Here is an 18,293-nt window from a genome sequence, read left to right as displayed (position 1 = left end):
AATGGTCAATAGTACAATAACCACATCCATCCCTTTTGTCCGAATGAGCGGAAGTACGAACAATACGACCGGATGTGTGTAAAACCGTTTTAGAACACGATGCTTCCGTTACCTTGTACGTGTTATATAATGTTTTTTTTTGTATTCAAGGCTGCACGAGGGGTTGCCGTATATTAACAAAAAAAAAACTTTTGATCATTTCAGTTGGATTACACATCAAAGTCGCCATTTTCTATAATTCATATTTGTGTATCACGTATTGGTTTAATCAGCCTTCACAAATGAAGTGAATGATGTGATATGAAGGTCTGTATGTTTGTTTGTTTGGGCTAGTTTGTGTAATGGCTTAAAACGATTAGTTCGGCCGGAATTTTTTTTTTTTTTTTTTTTTTTTTTTTATTGCTTAGCTGTGTGGACGAGCTCACAGCCCACCTGTTGTTAAGTGGTTACTGGAGCCCATAGACATCTACAACGTAAATGCGCCACACACCTTGAGATATAGTTCTAAGGTCTCAAGTATAGTCACAACGGCTGCCCCACCCTTCAAACCGAAACGCATTACTGCTTCACGGCAGAAATAGGCGGGGCGGTGGTACCTACCCGTGCGGACTCACAAGAGGTCCTACCACCAGTAATTACGCAAATTATAATTTTGCGGGTTTCATTTTTTACACGATGTTATTCCTTCACCGTGGAAGTCAATCGTGAACATTTGTTGAGTACGTATTTCATTAGAAAAATTGGTACCCGCCTGCGGGATTCGAACACCGGTGCATCGCTTCAACACGAATGCACCGGACGTCTTATCTGTTAGGCCACGACGACGACTAAAATTTCTCCTTAGAATGAGGGCAGGAACAACATAAATATCTATGTCATGTGCATACCTACCTTTTTGTGTTAGACCCGTTGAGATACTGATTTTGGCTGTTCATTAATTCTCTTCATTGGAAGTGAGGGTTGGTTAATGTTAGAGAGAGATAGATATATTGAGGAATCGGACATGACCATACAAGAAGGGATAGACAGCAGTGATACATCCGGGAGTGGACCGGTATTGCCTCCGTCGAACAGCTGTTCCGGTTGGCTGCTGTTAGAGATGAGTACAGGAAGCTAACGTCCAACCTTCAGGATTGAAGAGGCACTGCAAGAAGAAGAAAGAAGAAGATACGTCCTCCGAGATACCTACCCAGAGTAGCACTTATCCATATAACTATTTGGCTGTCTGGAACACAATACAAGGCTCATTAAAATAGCTGAAAATTAATATTCAATTTAATCAAATTTAAAAATGTTTTCTCGATGCTTAATCGATTATCGTTAAATACCCGACCTCAAAAAAAAAACATAAATTCCGGGCCGTCTAAGGAAACTAATATTTGCACAAGCAAAAAATCCTGTCGCACCAAAGCCGCGTGCCTGGCACGTTTCTAGTAGAAAAAAAAACATCTCACAAAAGGCGGGAAACGGAAACCACGCGAAAAAAATGCATTTCTTTCGAACCATTCGTCTTGGGCCTTTCTGTAAGTCTACCGTGATTCCGGGTTGTAACTTGAATACGTATATTTTAAGTTAAACAGCTTATTTTGGCGGCTAAACCCAAATTAGTCACATCCGTTTAAGGTAGCTGTCAAAATTTGACAAGTTCCAGCGGACGCGCAAAAAAAAAGATACACAAAGGGATGTGATATATTTTTTTTGTTTGTTTTCGACTCAAGCGGGCGGACAAGCACGGGCTGATTAAATTTATTTAAGACGGAAATAGGATTAGCAGTTTCCTTGGTCAAGAGTTTTTTTTAAATCAGTGATAATCTCCTGAAATTACTATAGGTAATGTATGTTTAGTAAGAACTTTAATATATAATTGCATCTGACCAGTAACATTAGTCGTATGACAATCTGTTTTCGCGTAGTCTGGTTCAATCCTCGCGACCATAACATTTAACATTTGTAGAATTACGAATTGTGTGGTATTAAAATATAATAAGTGTTTAAAAGTCATTGAAACGGTTTATAAAACTACGAATTATTATCAATAAATAATCACTTCAGCATTTTTATTTATTGATTATACGGGTGGACGAGCTCAAAGCACACCTGGTGTTAAGTGGTTACCGGAGCTCATAGACATGTATAACCTAAATGCCGTCACCTACCTAGAGATATTAGTTCTAAGATCTCAGTTTTTACAGTAACACTGCCCTGCCCTTCCAACCGAAACGCATTACCTACTGCTTCACGACTGAAATAGGCAGGGCGATTGTGCCTACCCGTATGGACTTTCGCACCATCTCCTTCGAAGCGGCGTGTGTACTGGCTGGGACGCCGCCTTGGGTTCTGGAAGCGGAGGCGCTCGCCGCTGACTATCAGTGGCGGGCTGACCTTCGTGCCCGGGGCGTGGCGCGTCCCAGCCCCAGTGTGGTTAGAGCGCGGAGGGCCCAATCTCGGCGGTCCGTGCTGGAATCATGGTCCAGGCGGCTGGCCGATCCTTCGGCTGGTCGTAGGACCGTCGAGGCGATTCGCCCAGTCCTTGTGGATTGGGTGAATCGTGACAGAGGACGCCTCACTTTCCGGCTCACGCAGGTCCTCACTGGGCATGGCTGCTTCGGTGAGTTCCTGCACCGGATCGGAGCCGAGCCGACGGCAGAGTGCCACCATTGTGATTGCGACTTGGACACGGCAGAGCATACGCTCGTCGCCTGCCCCGCATGGGAGGGGTGGCGCCGTGTCCTCGTCGCAAAAATAGGAAACGACTTGTCGTTGCCGAGTGTTGTGGCATCGATGCTCGGCGACGACGAGTCGTGGAAGGCGATGCTCGACTTCTGCGAGTGCACCATCTCGCAGAAGGAGGCGGCGGGGCGCGTTAGAGACGCGCAAGCCCGCCGCCGTCGAGCGGGGGCCAGGGAGGCGGATGTCGCCCAAGCCCTGGCCCTCTAAGTGTTTCGGGTCCCCCTCATATGTCGGTCTGGGGACCGGCGAGGGGGACCTAAGAAGACGTCGTGCAAGCTGCTCTGCACTCGTTTTACGCAAGAGCATCCGGGTGATGGAAGGCCGGCTATCCTCGACCCACGCTGGTACTGACCCAACGGGGTATTCCGTAGGATAGCTCTCTCTAACCGGCGCCATCTAGGCGGGCTCCGGATAGCCTGCCGACCGAGAGGGCTGGTGGTCGTGGCGCCGACGACCGCCAGTCCGGCGTCCCGAGGGGGAGGGTGATTGGAGAGATGTGCTCCGCACTATACACTTCACTTTCCCCCCTTTGCCTTTTCATGAGTTCTGTCTCATGTGAGGTTTGGACGTTGGTTGTTGAGCGACAGGAGGTTTTAGTCGGTTCGACTCCGACATGCTCCGCCCGCCGTCCCCAGGGGAGGGCGGAAGTCCGGCGATTTCCTCCTGACCAAAAAAAAAAAACCCGTATGGACTTACAAGGCATCCTACCACCAGTAATTACGCAAATTATAATTGTGCGGGTTTTGATTTTTATTACACCATGTTATTCCTTCTCTGTGGAAGTCATACGTGAATATTTGTTACGTATTCCTTCCTTCCAGATTCATTCTGTTCGAATTCTTGAGTTATCTATGCCGGGTCTACTGACAGGGGCTTCGGACCAGTGTGCTTAGTGCGAGTTTTTTAACGTTCTCGATAGCGTAAAAGTTAACCCAATTTTGTATGCAGTTGGAACAGCGCCCATAACGGCAAACGTACGCAAACGATCCCATTCCATACAAATATGAGCTAACTTTTACGCTATCGAGAACGTTAAAAAACTCGCACTAAGCACACTGGACTCTATGTACTGACTACACGCAGCAGAAGTTTAATGCCGTTTGATTTCTGTGAGCTATTTCCTTAGATTACTGAGCTTCGACTGGTTTTTTGCAGTCGCAGGAACAAATGGCTCGCTCGCGATTATTCGCGGAAGCTGTTCGCTTGTCAACTGGGTGCGGGTCAGCGTGAACTGAAGCTTGGACTGGATCCGAGTTTTACACTGGGGCAGTTTCGTTTTCAGATCCAAACAATCAGTTTATCCAAAGAATTTGTTGTTGTTTTTAGTCGTTTAAACTACAAACTTTTCAATTCAGACTCCACAGTGCGTTTCCAAAGATCTTTTTTGTCACGTACCATCCGGCTTTAGAATGAGCTCCCCTCCACGGTGTTACCCGAGCGCTATGACATGTCCTTCTTCAAACGAGGCTTGAGTACTTAACGGTAGGCAGAAGGTTGGCTATGCTCCTAGCATTGCTGGCGTCTATGGGCGACGGTAACCACTCACCATCAGGTGGACCGTATGATCGTCTGCCTACAAAGGCAATAAAAAATATATTGCGTAATAACATTTTATCTGTACGGTAGTAATAGTAACTTTGCGGCAAAAATAGGCTTTGTGGTGGGATGGATAAAATGGTATGGAATGCAGAAGACAAAGATGCGCACAGGTTTGCATTTCTGCCATTCAGACCGAAAAAGTATATTGGTATACCTATCCGGTATATTAAAACAAAGTTTATAATTTTTATAAACATTATTTATTGTACTTACATCTTAAAAAAAATAATAATAATCAAAATTATTACTATTTCATTATTTACATTAACATTATGAATTTTCATAAATAAACAATTATAATATAAACGTAATATTATGTCTATGGCGAGATTTTGAAAGAAAAAAAAGAAACGAAAGATATTTTTGAAAAAGTTTCTTTTGCATTTAAAAAAAAAAACAAATCTAATATTGCACATTCATTTATCACTATTTTTAAACGGAATTCCTCCACAAGGATCAATGCAGGATTCTGATATGCACGTAATTTTTCACTCTTCCTCTAACAAAAAAAAAAGAAACTTCACGAAAAAATATATATCCAGGAATGAGAAGCACTTTTTGGAAAAAGTTTATTTAAATGCATTTTTGAACGTGCCGGTATAGGCATAGACTTCCATCATAAGCAAGCCGACACGTCAATAAAGTTCTTTGTCGTTTGACAGCTGTCAGATATGACATACGTACCGTGAATGTACCGTCAGAGTAAACACGTGGGGAGCATTGATAATTTAATTAAGCCGAGCTAAGTGTCAGTACTGACGAAAATTTGAATTGACACGCCGTTTCATAGATCGCATCATAGATGGCGTTTACATACACATTCCCTCAATTTGTTTATACATTGCTCTTAATCAAACACGCAACGATTTTATTAACTTAAAAATAAAATTTAAAACTTTATTAATCACTGTTTTGATATCGAAACATTCGTACCATAACGCACAAGGGAATCACTTTTGGTCGGCTTTTGACAATTGAAATTGCCGATTCAATATCAGAGTACCGTCAGATTGCTTCCTTTCACAAAAGGCTTAAGAAACTTAACAAGACCTCCAATATCCATCGTGTGGCCAGTCAGACAAAACATGAGCGAACCACCGCAATTCTGTCTTGCCCACGCGTCTTTAAAGCCAGCAGAAATTACAACCACTGTATGACGGTAGTAAATCTTCTTATCCTTAACTCTTTGAAATGCCCAGGACCGGCCCGTCGTCGTTCTTAATAACCTAATAACTTAATTTTATTTCTAGTTACAGTGGCTTCTACATTTATTGTTTTCCTGACACACGGCGGGCGTGGGTAGGCGGAACCCACGAGTCTAGTTGCTAGACTAGGAGATCCGTTACGCCTCGACCTTAAAGGACGTGGCGGAATCCTCTCCCATTTGGAATAAATAGAGATGATGTTAGTGTGTTTATTGATATACACGCTAGGATTGAGAGGACTATTCGCGCAAATAAGTAATCTTCTTAATTTAGCGACAATTAGCACGAGTGAATGGTTTGCCAAACTTAACAACGGTATGTTACGGTATATTAGAGCATTGACCCGCGTCTCGGCTTTTTTGTTACATTGCGTGCCGTTTGATTCGAAGCTAAATCTTTCAAAAGGTGTATTTTTAATGTTACCGTGCATCAGGAATGGCTGGCCAACTGGAATTGTTTTCACGAATAATTTCAGTGAGCTGTGTGATTCAGCAGTCAGTATTTCAATGTTTAATTGCTTAGTTGTGTGTCCATATTGAAACTCTTTAGAGCTGAGCTTATTTTTACGTATTTTGCAGAAGTTTCTAAAGGTTTTTCAGAAAAAAGTACCTTATAAAAAGGTCGACAGGTTGTTTTGTGCTATTTGTTACGAAGGTGGGTGAAATGAATTAAATATGTTAATGCTTTATACATTATTCAGAAAGGAAACGACCCTCAACATTGAGGATTATCGATGTAACGAGGTGGATATACACTACTAATGTTCGGGTCGTCAAAATGTGGTCATGACCACAGGTAGGTTGAGGACTGCGGGATGTTAGGAGCAGAGCTGGCTTTACCTATGGTGACTTCTAACTAGTGTCAGAGGGCGCCGGCCTGGGCACTGTCAATGAGACATTCGTGCCTATTTCATTTTGATCGCTTGGTCACTAGAGGGCGCTACATTGGCTAGAGACGCCTTCGGTTTGGAACAGATAAATCTGCCTACCCTCTTATTCAGTCTTGGGCGTTATTAATGGAACTGGACGACCGCGTCATTATGCTCTAACGGTATCAACAGTTTTTATAACCCTCAAACAGGATTATATTCACTTTAGAGCTTGGAGCGACGGTTTCTAATTTCCGTCAACAAAAAAATCGTGGTGAGAATCGATATGACATTTAATAATTTACGTCGTGGGATTCCTATATTTTATTGATAGACACGATAGATCATATCCGTCGTGGCGATATATCGTCGTCGCATCGGTGATTGTAAAGGGCTTCGAGATGTCTGTAGGGTCAAACAAAAGATTGTTGCTTAAAGCTCAGTCACAATGTTTGAAAGCTTTAAGTCCACAGAATAGAGATGGTATTGTTTTTTTTTTTCTTTGTTTAAAATAAATTGTTTTCTTTTGATATAAACATTTTTTTGTTTTCACCTGATTTATGTTACATGTACTCTTGTTGTGTTTTTCTTAACTTTTTTAAGAGTATTAAAGTTTTCAAAATTTTGACTTACAACATTGACGAGTCATTTCGCATCCCTAGTATTGTAGTGCAGCACTACACATTATGAATGCACGACCAAACAGACAGCTATTAAAATTCGTTTAAATTAATCGACCAGCGATTTTAAAATGAAGACAGAAGTCTATAGACGTCTCACTCGCTCTTGTTCGATGGTGGGGGGAGCGAGCGAGACGGCGATACCGCGCGACCCAAACAAGGCACGAATTAGTGATGACATTTAGCTGAAATACAAATCCTCGAATTTCGGTACCAGACCGTCTTTTGATGCAATGTTGACCTATGAGCCGCAGTAACCATTTAACATCAGATAGGCCGTGAGCATTACCATCTAAAGGCCCATCGTGTCTTGTTGTGATCGCGCAGTGAATCTTCCACGATTCTCTCTCTCGCTTACACTAAAGCGAATGACGCAAGCATTAAATATTATGTTGCATTATCGAAAAAAAAAAAACGTTTTCTGCTGTCGGTACCGAAGATATGCACGAGTGAAAGGAATTTGAAATATCCAGCAGATTTTTTTTATCACGAAATAAAACCCACAATGTCTCCGCGCTTTGTGTGGGCACACTAGCGGCGCTGGACGCGCGCTGGGGTGTCCGTCATTCGAGGCGGGACTTCCGAAAACTTTAACTTGCAATAACATTGTCATTGTGAAGTCATTATCAATCCTTACATTTCGGTAATCAAATATCAGTGGAGGGGAGAACGGGAGGTGACTCAAATATTCAAACAGTCAAACTGGTGATGAGCTGTTCACACAGCTTCCCGTATTCCCTTTGATCTCCTGAGATCCTTCTCATCTTCAAGCCTTTCTTCTCCATGGCTTTGTTTTCGCACACGACCAGCTCGATTTGAATTCCACCAGAATATTCTAGATTTATGTAGCCGTTGTCTCCGTCTTTGGCCACCTTCTCCACGAAGATACTCTGAGGCGGGACTTTGGTGTTGATGGCGTCTTTCAGGAGTTCTACTATTCTGGTCGAGTCCAATTTGGAGCAGAACGTGGACAGGGCAACTTCGTAGTATTCCTGCACGCACGACACCTTCTGGGGACTCAGCAGGATCGGCATCTTCTCTTCTGGCTTACAAATGTCAGTCAAACGCAGATCCATGGTGGACTTTTGAAGCCTGTCGATGTCTCTGATCGGCGCCAGTTCGGTTTCACGGGACATGTAAACGTCCTCCGCGTATTCCTTTACCTCGCCGAGGATGCCTTGAGCGCTGAACGACGATCTAGGCGTTTCTCCTTTTTCTGAGAAGCTCCCTCGACCCTGGTCGGAGAACGAGGACCTGCCCAATTCCCCGCGCTCGGAGAAGCTGCCCCGGTCCGAGAACGAGAACGACTCGCGGTGCTCTGAGAAGGAGCCCCTGTTCTCGCTGAACCCTGAGCTAATGGAGACTATATTCGAATAAATCGACTGTATCGTCTGCTCGCAGTTGGGAGACGCGTTCGCGGAGTCGTTGCTTAACGAGTCGTCACTGAAGCCAAGCGACTTATCACTGCCCCTCCTAATGTTCAGGTCTTCGGTCAGGAATTTCGCTTCCTCGTCCTTCGGGGACTGCATTTCAGCGTCTTTCGCCTGATCGTGGACCTCGGTCTCTTGGCTGACCTTCCTGCCTATTCCTTTTGTTATGGACGGCCTATCGTCCAGGTCTGTGGGCTCTGATATCACGAACTGCGGTAGGGGGTACTTGGTGTTTTCCAAGCTGTCCATACTGTCTTCCGACGAGGATGCGACTAATGTGATTTCGGAGCCAAGGCAGTCCGTTAAACTGATCTGTGGATGATTCGATATGAAGCTCTGGAAGTTTCTCTCGGTTTTGTCACTTCCATTACCTATTTCCTCCTGGATCATGTCCAACGGAGACCCCGGGTTTGATATGGGGGAGTTGTTTAAGGATCTGTGCGTCACCATGTGAAGCTGGGGGTGGATCATGGGATGCAGTTGAGGGTATTGACCCGTGTCCATATCGACGTTGCTTCGTAGATCTAGGGGGGTGGCCGAAGCCTGGGGGGTTCCTCTCGTTATGGAACCGGTGTGGAGGTAGCTGAGACCTTCGGTTATCTGGTGCAGAGGCGATCCGGGACTAGCCGGCGACGTATGACCGGACAGTAATGTGTAGTTCGTGTAATTGTGTATGCATTTGAGTAGTTCCTGGGACGTGTTCATGTGTGGGGACAACGCGTGCAGGTTCACGCCGATTTTTAGGGCCATGTCCTGGAAACAAGGGCTAGAGTTAGTCATCTTTCGTCATTGTTAGCCATCACAATTTATTATATCTATTTGTATTATGATTATCTATTATTGTGCCGATTTTAATAAGAGTTGAGTTGAATTATTTTACTAAGCTTTTTATGTAAAATTCAACTCGGATCTTAATCGCGATTGTAATATTTTCTATATATACTTAGTCTGGTCATAAATACTGTTACAAAGGAAACCAAAAAAAATCTATGGCAAATAACATTTATTACTTTTACAGTGTGTTAGTTTAATACATAAATATAAAACAATTTAAAGTATAAAAAGCTTATTCGAAGTGGTATCCATTGGCTGCAATACAGTCCTTTAAACGTTGAAGCCAGTTATCAATAGAAGCAGGCACTCTTTCCATGGGAAAAATTTTCACTGCCAATCGTACGGATTGTTTTAGGGACTCCAAATTATCATGGCGTTTCGAGCAAGCCGTACTCTCTAAAACTGCCCATAAATCATAATCCAGTGGATTAAGATCGGGACTAGACGACGGCCAGTCTTCAGCTCTGATGAAGTCCGAAACGTTCGTTTCCAACCAAGACTGCGTAGACCGAGCTTTATGACCTGGCGCCGAGTCTTGCTGGAAGGACCATTCTTGATTATTGAACATGGTGTTGTTAAGGGGCTTCACTACCTTCTCAAGAATGGTATCTTGATACACTTGTGCCGATGTTTTGATACCTTTTCCACAAAAGTATGGCCCAGTCACTCCTTCATAGCTAATATCCCATCAAACCATCACTGAAGTCGGATAGTGCCCACGTTGCACTCTGTCGACTAATTGGGAAGCTTCCTTAGAGCTTTGAGCATAAATACGGTCAGTTTGTTTGTTAAAATGTTGCTCAATTGTAAAAATTTTCTCATCCGTAAGCAAAATTTTTCTATGACCTCCCTTTGCGTACCGCTTCAGTAGTTGTTTCGATTTTACCACCCTATTCTCTTTTAAATTATTAGTTAAGAAATTACCAGTACGTCTCTTATAGGCTGCAAGTCCTAAGCCATCTTTTAAAATACGCGACATGGTTCTAGGTGCTATCTTCATCTCCCGAGATAAAATCTTTTGCTTTCGGACAGGATTTCTTCGAATTCTTTCCCTTACTGCTTGACCACCTTTTTCGTACGTACACTACGTGGACGGCCAGACCTTTTTCTGTCACAAACAGAGGAGGTCTCATTGCACCTATTAATAGCCCGGTACACAAACATTTTACTAATACCAAGCGTATGGAGAGTTTTAAAAATTGCATCTGGCTCCATACCTACTTTGTGTAATGCAATCACAGCGATTCGGTTCTCTTTATCACCCCACTCCATTTTAATATCGCAAAATATTGTACAATGTATTGGCGCCAAAATGAGAAAACTCAATGTGCAATCATACCTAGTCAGCTCATAAATTCTGTCACATGTTTAATGTAAAATAATTGAAACAAGTTTATTCATTATGTAAACATTCATATACCAAAATGAACTTAACAAAACATAGATTCTTATGACACTAAAGTTTATTCAAAATGACCTCCGTGATTTTGAATACAAGCCTTCAATCTGCGCGGCCAGTCGTATATCGCAGCACGAACGAGGTCCATGTCAATATCGGCGGCTGCCTTAATCAAGGATGTCTTGAGTGACTCCAAATTGGGATGAGGCCTTGAGCACGCCTTTTCCTCCAAGTGTTGCCATATCTTGTAATCTAACGGATTCAAATCTGGACTGGAGGAAGGCCAGTCTTCGTGCCGGATGAAGTCGATTTCACGCGCCGCCAGCCAGTCTTGTGTGTTCTTCGCTCTATGAGCTGGCGCCGAATCTTGTTGAAATACCCAGTGCCTGTTATTGAACATGGTATGAGAAACAGGTTCCACAAGGTTCGTCAGGACTGTATTTTGATACACAACTGCATTCGTTTTTACACCTTTCTCACAAAAATGTACCTCTGTTAAGCCCCAATATGAAACTCCCAACCATACCATGAGCGAGGATGGAAAATGACCTCGTTGGACACGCGGAATACGGTTGCTCGCTTCTTCACTACTGTGTGCGTACACCTTATCATTTTGTTTGTTGTAGCTCTCTTCTATGGTAAAAAATTTTTCATCCGAAAAAAGAATTTCCCGATATTTTTTTCCCGCGTACCGCTTCAACAAAGCGCGGCATCTCTTCAGTCTCAGGTCCATTAGACGAGCATTCAAACGATGTCCTGTTTTTCTTCGATATGCCCGAAGCCCTAAGTCTTCATTTAACACCCTTTTCACCGTGGTTCTGCTTAACCCCATCTGAAGGGCCAACAGTTTCTGCTTACGTTTGGGATTTCTTTGAATTCGCGCCTTCACAGCTTTTATCACTGCTGGAGTCCTAACAGACCGAGGGCGACCACTTCTTGACCTGTCATCTACACTAGAGTCTTCATTGTATCGTTTGATGGTACGATAAACGAATCTTTTGGTTATATTCAAATTTTTCAGTATGTTAAAAATTTGAATTGGCGCGTAACCGCAACGATGCAACGTAATAACTGCAACACGGTCTTCTTTAAGCGTCCACTCCATATTTAAAAATGAGTAAAATTCTAAAAGTATACATTTTTATTTTTATGAACAATTCGAAATTGGAATTCAATAAACTTTTTTGTGGCCAGCATTCTAAAAGAAAAGTTTTTACTGTGTGACAATACTTATGACCTGACTAGGTATAAAAATTACAGATTCCAAATTCAAATGTAATTTTTTGTTTATTTTTAATTGTAACAGTATTTATGGCCAGACTAAGTATATCAGCACACCTGACGATGGTTACGCCGAAGGTCATAGGCTCAATACCCACATAGGGCAAGCATTTCTGTGATAGGCTGTGGTTTGCTCTTCGTCTGGATGTACATTATCTATATATGTATATACTTGAATGTATATAAATATGTCAGTGTCTGGTATCCATAACACAGGGGATCCTAATTTGGGGTTGGATGACCGTGCTTGTGTTCCTAGGTATTATTATGGTGACGAGTAAGTCGAGGGGTGTCGGTGGCTACCTGCGTGAGCAGCATGGTGGCGTGCAGCTCGTGCAGCACGTGGTCGGGGCAGGCGGCCTGCACGGCCCGCAGCGCGGCGCGGCTGGCCTCGGCCGTGAGCGCGCTCAGGTCCAGCGCCGGAGCGCCCGCGTGGATGGGGGAACCTGGGCGCCGTAACGTACACTGTCTATGACCGGGCCGACGGCACAACCATAGACAACATGCCGTATATAGGGGGGGCACATATCGCCTTTTCGCATTAAAAGTGTACAATTTCCAAAAATATGCGAAATTGAGTTAGTACGCGTAAACATTTGGTATCACTAGTATTTTTCTCTCTAAATACTGTCAAAAGAGCGTAGTTTATTCTTTTTTAATTTTTTTAGTTTACCTATGTTTTGACTACTATTAACAAAATTAATGCATAATTTTATCTTACTTTAACAGTAAAAATTAATGTTGCAAAGATGATTGATATTAAAAATATCATATGTTAAACCTTTAAAACACTCTCCTGTAAAATTTAGTAAGTTTTGAGATTGTACAATTTTAATGCGAGAAGACGATATGTGGGGGGGGTCGAACATAATTTTTGAATTGATCTTGTTTATTGTTTGATATTTTTTTTCTCAAAACAAAATGAATGTTATGAAGTTAAAGATTATGTCGATCGTGTGTGTATCAAGCGATGTGCATTGATGATTGTTTCTGTCGAATATCTTATTATTGTGTGTCAATGGTAGGCAGTGACTTAGCTGTGCCCCTGGCATTGCCAACGTTCATGAGCGACGGTAACCACTCACCATCAGGTGGGTTGTATGCTAGATTGCCAACAAAGGCAATAAAAAAAATTTGGGACAAATTTCTAGCACGATCGGTGGGGTTGATCGATGCGATCCTTAACTCCGAAGCCTGCGTGAGTAAAGAGACCGGAGGGAATTATTTTATAAATATAGGGGATAGAAGGAGAGCTGTCTTATATGAGGAACCAGTTGGAAGTGGCCAGTTATACCAGCAACCAATTACTACACCGAAACCGATCATCGCTAGCGTAGCAGTCGTGACCAAATAGTATTCTTCAGAGTTGAACCATTTAATTTAATTTGGGCGCCATCTTTAAAATTACACCAGTCGCTACGTAGACGCCGCCCTGATCGGTCGCTTTCCGACAGACACTTATAAACTCAGAGAGCGCTCTCCCCTGTACCCTCCACAGAACTGAACTCACTTGGCATAGAAGCGGCGGGGGTGTGCAGCCTCGGGTCGTTGAGGGGGGGCGAGGGACCCGCGTTGTTACTGCTTCGCCTCTCAAGACCGCGCTGGAAACCAAACATTTCCCACTTACCTTATTCAAACGACATTTCTTGACATTTATAACCACTGTAATAATGGCGTGTTTTCAGGCTTTAAATCACATTTACCAACGGTCCACTAACCGGTCTTCGGTTACTGTCGAAGACTTGGTAATTTGAAGATGCCTGGCTCATTCTCAATGTATATAGATCAACAGCAATTCCCACATTTTAAATAGGACACAAAGGGAGGACCATACATATTTATTGCACCAGATTAATTATAACCACTTCATCATGGTAGTCATTTGTGAACATTTGTTGAAAACGTATTTATGCATTAAGAAAACGAAAAGTGTTGCACGGAACCCAGTATCGACTGTTGATAAGCTTAGCTTTATTTACACCTGCTCCCCCTCTATGTGATAATAATCAGGGTAATCTTTACCGATTTAACGACGCTCTTTTTTTTTGCTTAGTAGTCAGAACGTACGGTCCACCTGATGGTAAGTGGTTACCGTCGCTCATGGACGTCAGCAATGCCAGGGGCAGAGCCAAGTAGCTGCCTACCATTTAATACTCTCCACAAGCCTGGTTTGAAGAAAGACATGTCATAGCGCTCGGGAAACACTGTGGAGGGGAGCTCATTCCAAAGCCGGATGGTACGTGGCAGAAAATATCTCTGGAAACGCACTGTGGATGAACGCAGTGGCTACAGGTAGTTTGCAATGAACCCGTTTAACTTAACTATCCGCTCAAGGACCGACGACAATACAATCATTTTACTAGTGAACACTGGTTATCTTAATCAAGATCCCATGACGTGATTACTAGTGCTAGGATGTCTTAGAAGCCCGTACGCACAGGTAGGTGCCACCGCCACGCCCTAAAAAAGATTATTTTTTTATTGTTCAGATGGGTGGACTGGTTACTGGAGCCCATAGACATCTACATCGTAAATGCCGCCACCCACCTTGAGATATAAGTTCAAAGGTCTCAAGTATAGTTACAACGGCTGCCCCACCCTTCAAGCCGAAACGCATTACTGCTTCACGCCGAAGTAGGCAGGGCGGCGGTACCTACCCGCGCGGACTCACAAGAGGTCCTACCACCAGTACACTTAAGAGGAATTCCCGCTCAGTGGCTGCGGACGTACCTGTAGCTGCTGGTACTCCAGCCTGGCGGACGCGATGTCATGCGCGACCCTGGGGGGGGAGCACTCAGCACGCCGCACTGGTGAGTACCTCTCCGCGTGCTCCCGGGCTGTCCACATTAATTTGAATATGTGAACTGATGGTCCTCGTCCAGAAATATAGAGCTTTTTGATCTAAAGTTTAAAGCAGCTTTCACGACTAGTAGGTTGCGATCGCCCACCGGTCTTCAGTAGTGGAGGTAATGTGAGCTGACACTGGACTACCTTCCATCAGTGATGCGTCTCGTTGTGACGGGTGGGAGTGACTAAAGACCCCGGCTAACCATTTAACATCACTGTTGCATTGAAACTCATACGAACGCTTCGTAAGGATTGCCAGATTCGGGGTAATGAACTTTACCAATGATTAACATATCTTTTCAATTATACTAAAAAATCATTCAAAACTAGTGCTTTGAAAACTACGTTTAAATACACACTACGTTCGTACGTTAAAAAACATGTGCACACACAACACACACACACACACATGCAGAACCAAAAAGTTAAAAATATACCTCCTAATTGATTGCTGACATGTGACGTCACTGTCTCAGTAATGCCCCACAGAGTGCAGTACGGACGAAATATAAGTTAAAAATCCCGTTAAGTACATTCGAACTCGGACGGGAGTCGCCAAGAGTACATAAGACCCCTGTGTCGGGCTATTCCGTATTCGTGGTCCCCAAACATGAGGTCCAAATTCCTGACTCTAATAAGGGGACCAGAGTCGCAGGTCCGAAATTGCTATATGGACAGACCTTAATGAGTTCCATTAAAGATCTCAAACGAATAAATCTGAAATAAAACCCTTCACCAATGGATATACGTATTATAGAGAAAATTACCCATTTCTTGCACTGTTGCTAACATTTGGATTTTCACACGCTGAGGCCCGGAATATTTCCTCTGCCTGTTATATTGGTTATTCGAGTAGTTATTGGCCACGACCGGCGTGCCCGCGGTTATGGAGCCGCTCGGCACCGACCCCTGAGTCAGGGGAGTCCCGGGCATCGTGCCGAAAGTCGTCGAGAAATTCGGCGTCGATTGGTTCATTGGGGTGCCGAAGTTGGGCGTGCCACTTCCGAAGTTCATGCTGGTGGGATTGGAGCCGAAGTTTGTGGGGGCATTGGTTGTGGAACTGAAGGTCGGGTGGTCGGTTCTCGGGACGCCGGCTGTTATTGAGCCGCTAGCTGTGGGGTAACTGGGATATTGGGGCAATACTGGCCCGGATTGGGTTATAGGGGTGCCAGACATGATTGAACCTTTTGTGATCGTTCCCTGCTGCATTGGCTCCAGCACGGACAGCATTGGGCCCTGTTGGGGGCAAGGGGTCCCTGCGGTTATCGACCCTTGCGTGGGACTTTGATTGCTTTGTGCATTAGAACCGGTCGGAGTGGGCGGACTTTGGTATCCCTGGTACTGTATCGAGGGGGGCAAATAGTTCCTCTTCATTCGAGTCTCGACTTCCATCACTAATTCGGGGCTTATGACTAAAAAAAAATAACGTAAGAAAACAAAAACAAATTAGCAAATTAATATAAAATTGTGCGTGAAAGAGAACGAGCAACATGCGAAACAAAAAAATATTTAAAGAAAAAAAAGTAACAAAAATAAGCTCTATATATACTCGGAAACGTTTTTTGAACACGCCGTATATACATTAACAGTGATCAGCGACATCTAGTGAAAGCGTGGCGTAACGAATCGAAGGGTGAAAAACCATTTGGTTTAAGCCTCATCTTTGAAACTTTACAGGAGAGCTGTTTAAAGTTTAAAATTTAGAATAAATATCATAACAAAAAAAACTTCTTTGGCTATTTACCGAATGGATTAAACTTATTTAAAGTTCAATTAAAAACATCGAACTCTTGATGCTGATACCAAATTAAACGGACCTTTAATTACAATTAAAGACAAATGTCGCGTGTCAAGCGAAATGTCGCTTAAACCAAATAGCCTTTTACTCTACGATACATAGAAAACAATTAATGCGTAAGTGTGGTAATTTGTTACGCAATGTTTTTTTTTTTATTATTTGTGAGGAATTTTTTAAAAGTACGTACAACAACGATGAATTTAATATAATTTCTTTATTGCGATTTGTTTTTCATTTTATGTGTATTGTAAATAATTAAATAAGTAAAAATAACTATAAATATAGAGAGTAAAGATTAAAACAAAAATATGTCCACTTATCGAACAATAGAATTGAAGTGGTCTAACTCAAAATTATTGTTTCTTTTGTAAAGATCAAAAATTGAAATATTAAAAAAAGTTGTAATTGAAAACTTTTTCGATTTTTATACTTTTAAAGTATGCGCTTGATTTAAAAGAGAGCCTTTAATTTTATATACAGACTAGCAGACCCGGCCACACGTTGCTGTGGCTAGATTTTTGTATCTAAATAACACTTTTTTTTTTTTTTTCCTACCTAAGCTGAGAGCCTTGAGAGGCTATATCAGCGTAACCCTAACTTTTGTAGGTGAGCTCACGGGGCTCAAACCTGATGACGTTGCTAACACGAACCCTAGCAAGAGCCGCGCTTCGCAGAATCTACCACCGGATCGGAAACGCGACCCACTGAGAAGATCCGGCGAGAAACTCAGTGGGCTGTGTCTGAGAGTTAATTTACTCGTCGAGTCCTTCGTCGCAAGCGACGGGTTCGACGAGAACGGTGACCGGTGCTTGAAGTACCTAGAAGCACCGTTAGTGGATCGGGAGGATCCGAGATGACGTGTTTTGGGCGACGTCGACTGCTTTCCATTCTGTCCGCAGGATCGGGAATGTAGTTACCGGCGGCCACGATGAGAGGGTTCTCGTGTCGTGCCGCTTTATCGAAGTGGTAAATAACACGCGGCCGGCTATGCTAATACCAAAAATTAACAAAGTATTGCGTTTACTACGAAATAAATTTGACTTAAACTTTAGTCTCAGCAACACGTGGTGTTTATGCCATTAAATTGTAGCTTATGTGAAACGTTGGTTGAGATATTAATGTCAGACAGTATTACAATTGTCTGTAAAAACTGATTTAAGGCGCCATCTGTTTTAGACTTATGAAACTTACAATTAATAACAATAATCAACTTAAGAAATTATTTTATTATTAATAAATATTGCGACAGTTGATCGAAATAAACACATATTAAAAAAAAAAAGTTAAAATCGGTTCAGTAGTTTAGGTGTCCATCGCGGACAAACATCGTGACACGTAATATATATATATATATATATATATTAAGATAGAATACATGTTTATAAGTCGTTCAAAGTATAAAATTCATTCTCTTAAAAAAATTAGTTAGGCCACGTCAATCCGTCACGTCATTTAGTTTAGAATAAAATACATATTTTTAAAAACAAAAAACCAAACATAATACATGATGCACATTGAAGAGGTTAAACTAATAACCCATTGCTTAAATTTTCATACAACTTCGTATAATAACTGTCTTTCAAAATAAAATTTTAAAATGCGTATATCATTCCCTAGCGCCT

General features: G+C 42.7%; 1 protein-coding gene across 4 annotated transcripts in view; it reads right to left on the bottom strand.

The window, feature by feature from the left end:
- Window positions 1-6,880: 6,880 nt before the first annotated feature.
- The window catches only part of LOC114246576 (Salt-inducible kinase 3), a 45,258-nt gene continuing 33,845 nt past the window's right edge, over window positions 6,881-18,293 (bottom strand). For 3 of the 4 annotated variants that reach the window (XM_028179159.2, XM_028179160.2, XM_028179161.2), the window contains exons 19-23: window positions 15,641-16,285; window positions 14,757-14,863; window positions 13,537-13,627; window positions 12,330-12,472; window positions 6,881-9,265 (exon numbers count right to left, since the gene is read on the bottom strand). In XM_028179159.2, coding sequence (XP_028034960.2) covers window positions 7,772-9,265; window positions 12,330-12,472; window positions 13,537-13,627; window positions 14,757-14,863; window positions 15,641-16,285 — 2,480 coding nt within the window. In that variant the 3' untranslated portion in view covers window positions 6,881-7,771. The remainder of the gene's footprint in view (window positions 9,266-12,329; window positions 12,473-13,536; window positions 13,628-14,756; window positions 14,864-15,640; window positions 16,286-18,293) is intronic. The other variant, XM_028179162.2, reaches the window with a different exon arrangement.

This window comes from Bombyx mandarina, chromosome 23 (genome assembly GCF_030267445.1).
Source record: "Bombyx mandarina strain Sakado chromosome 23, ASM3026744v2".
Classification (NCBI taxonomy): Eukaryota; Metazoa; Arthropoda; class Insecta; order Lepidoptera; family Bombycidae; genus Bombyx; species Bombyx mandarina.
The sequence above is the reverse complement of the archived record's forward strand: the minus strand, read 5'-3'. Positions and strand labels throughout refer to the sequence as shown.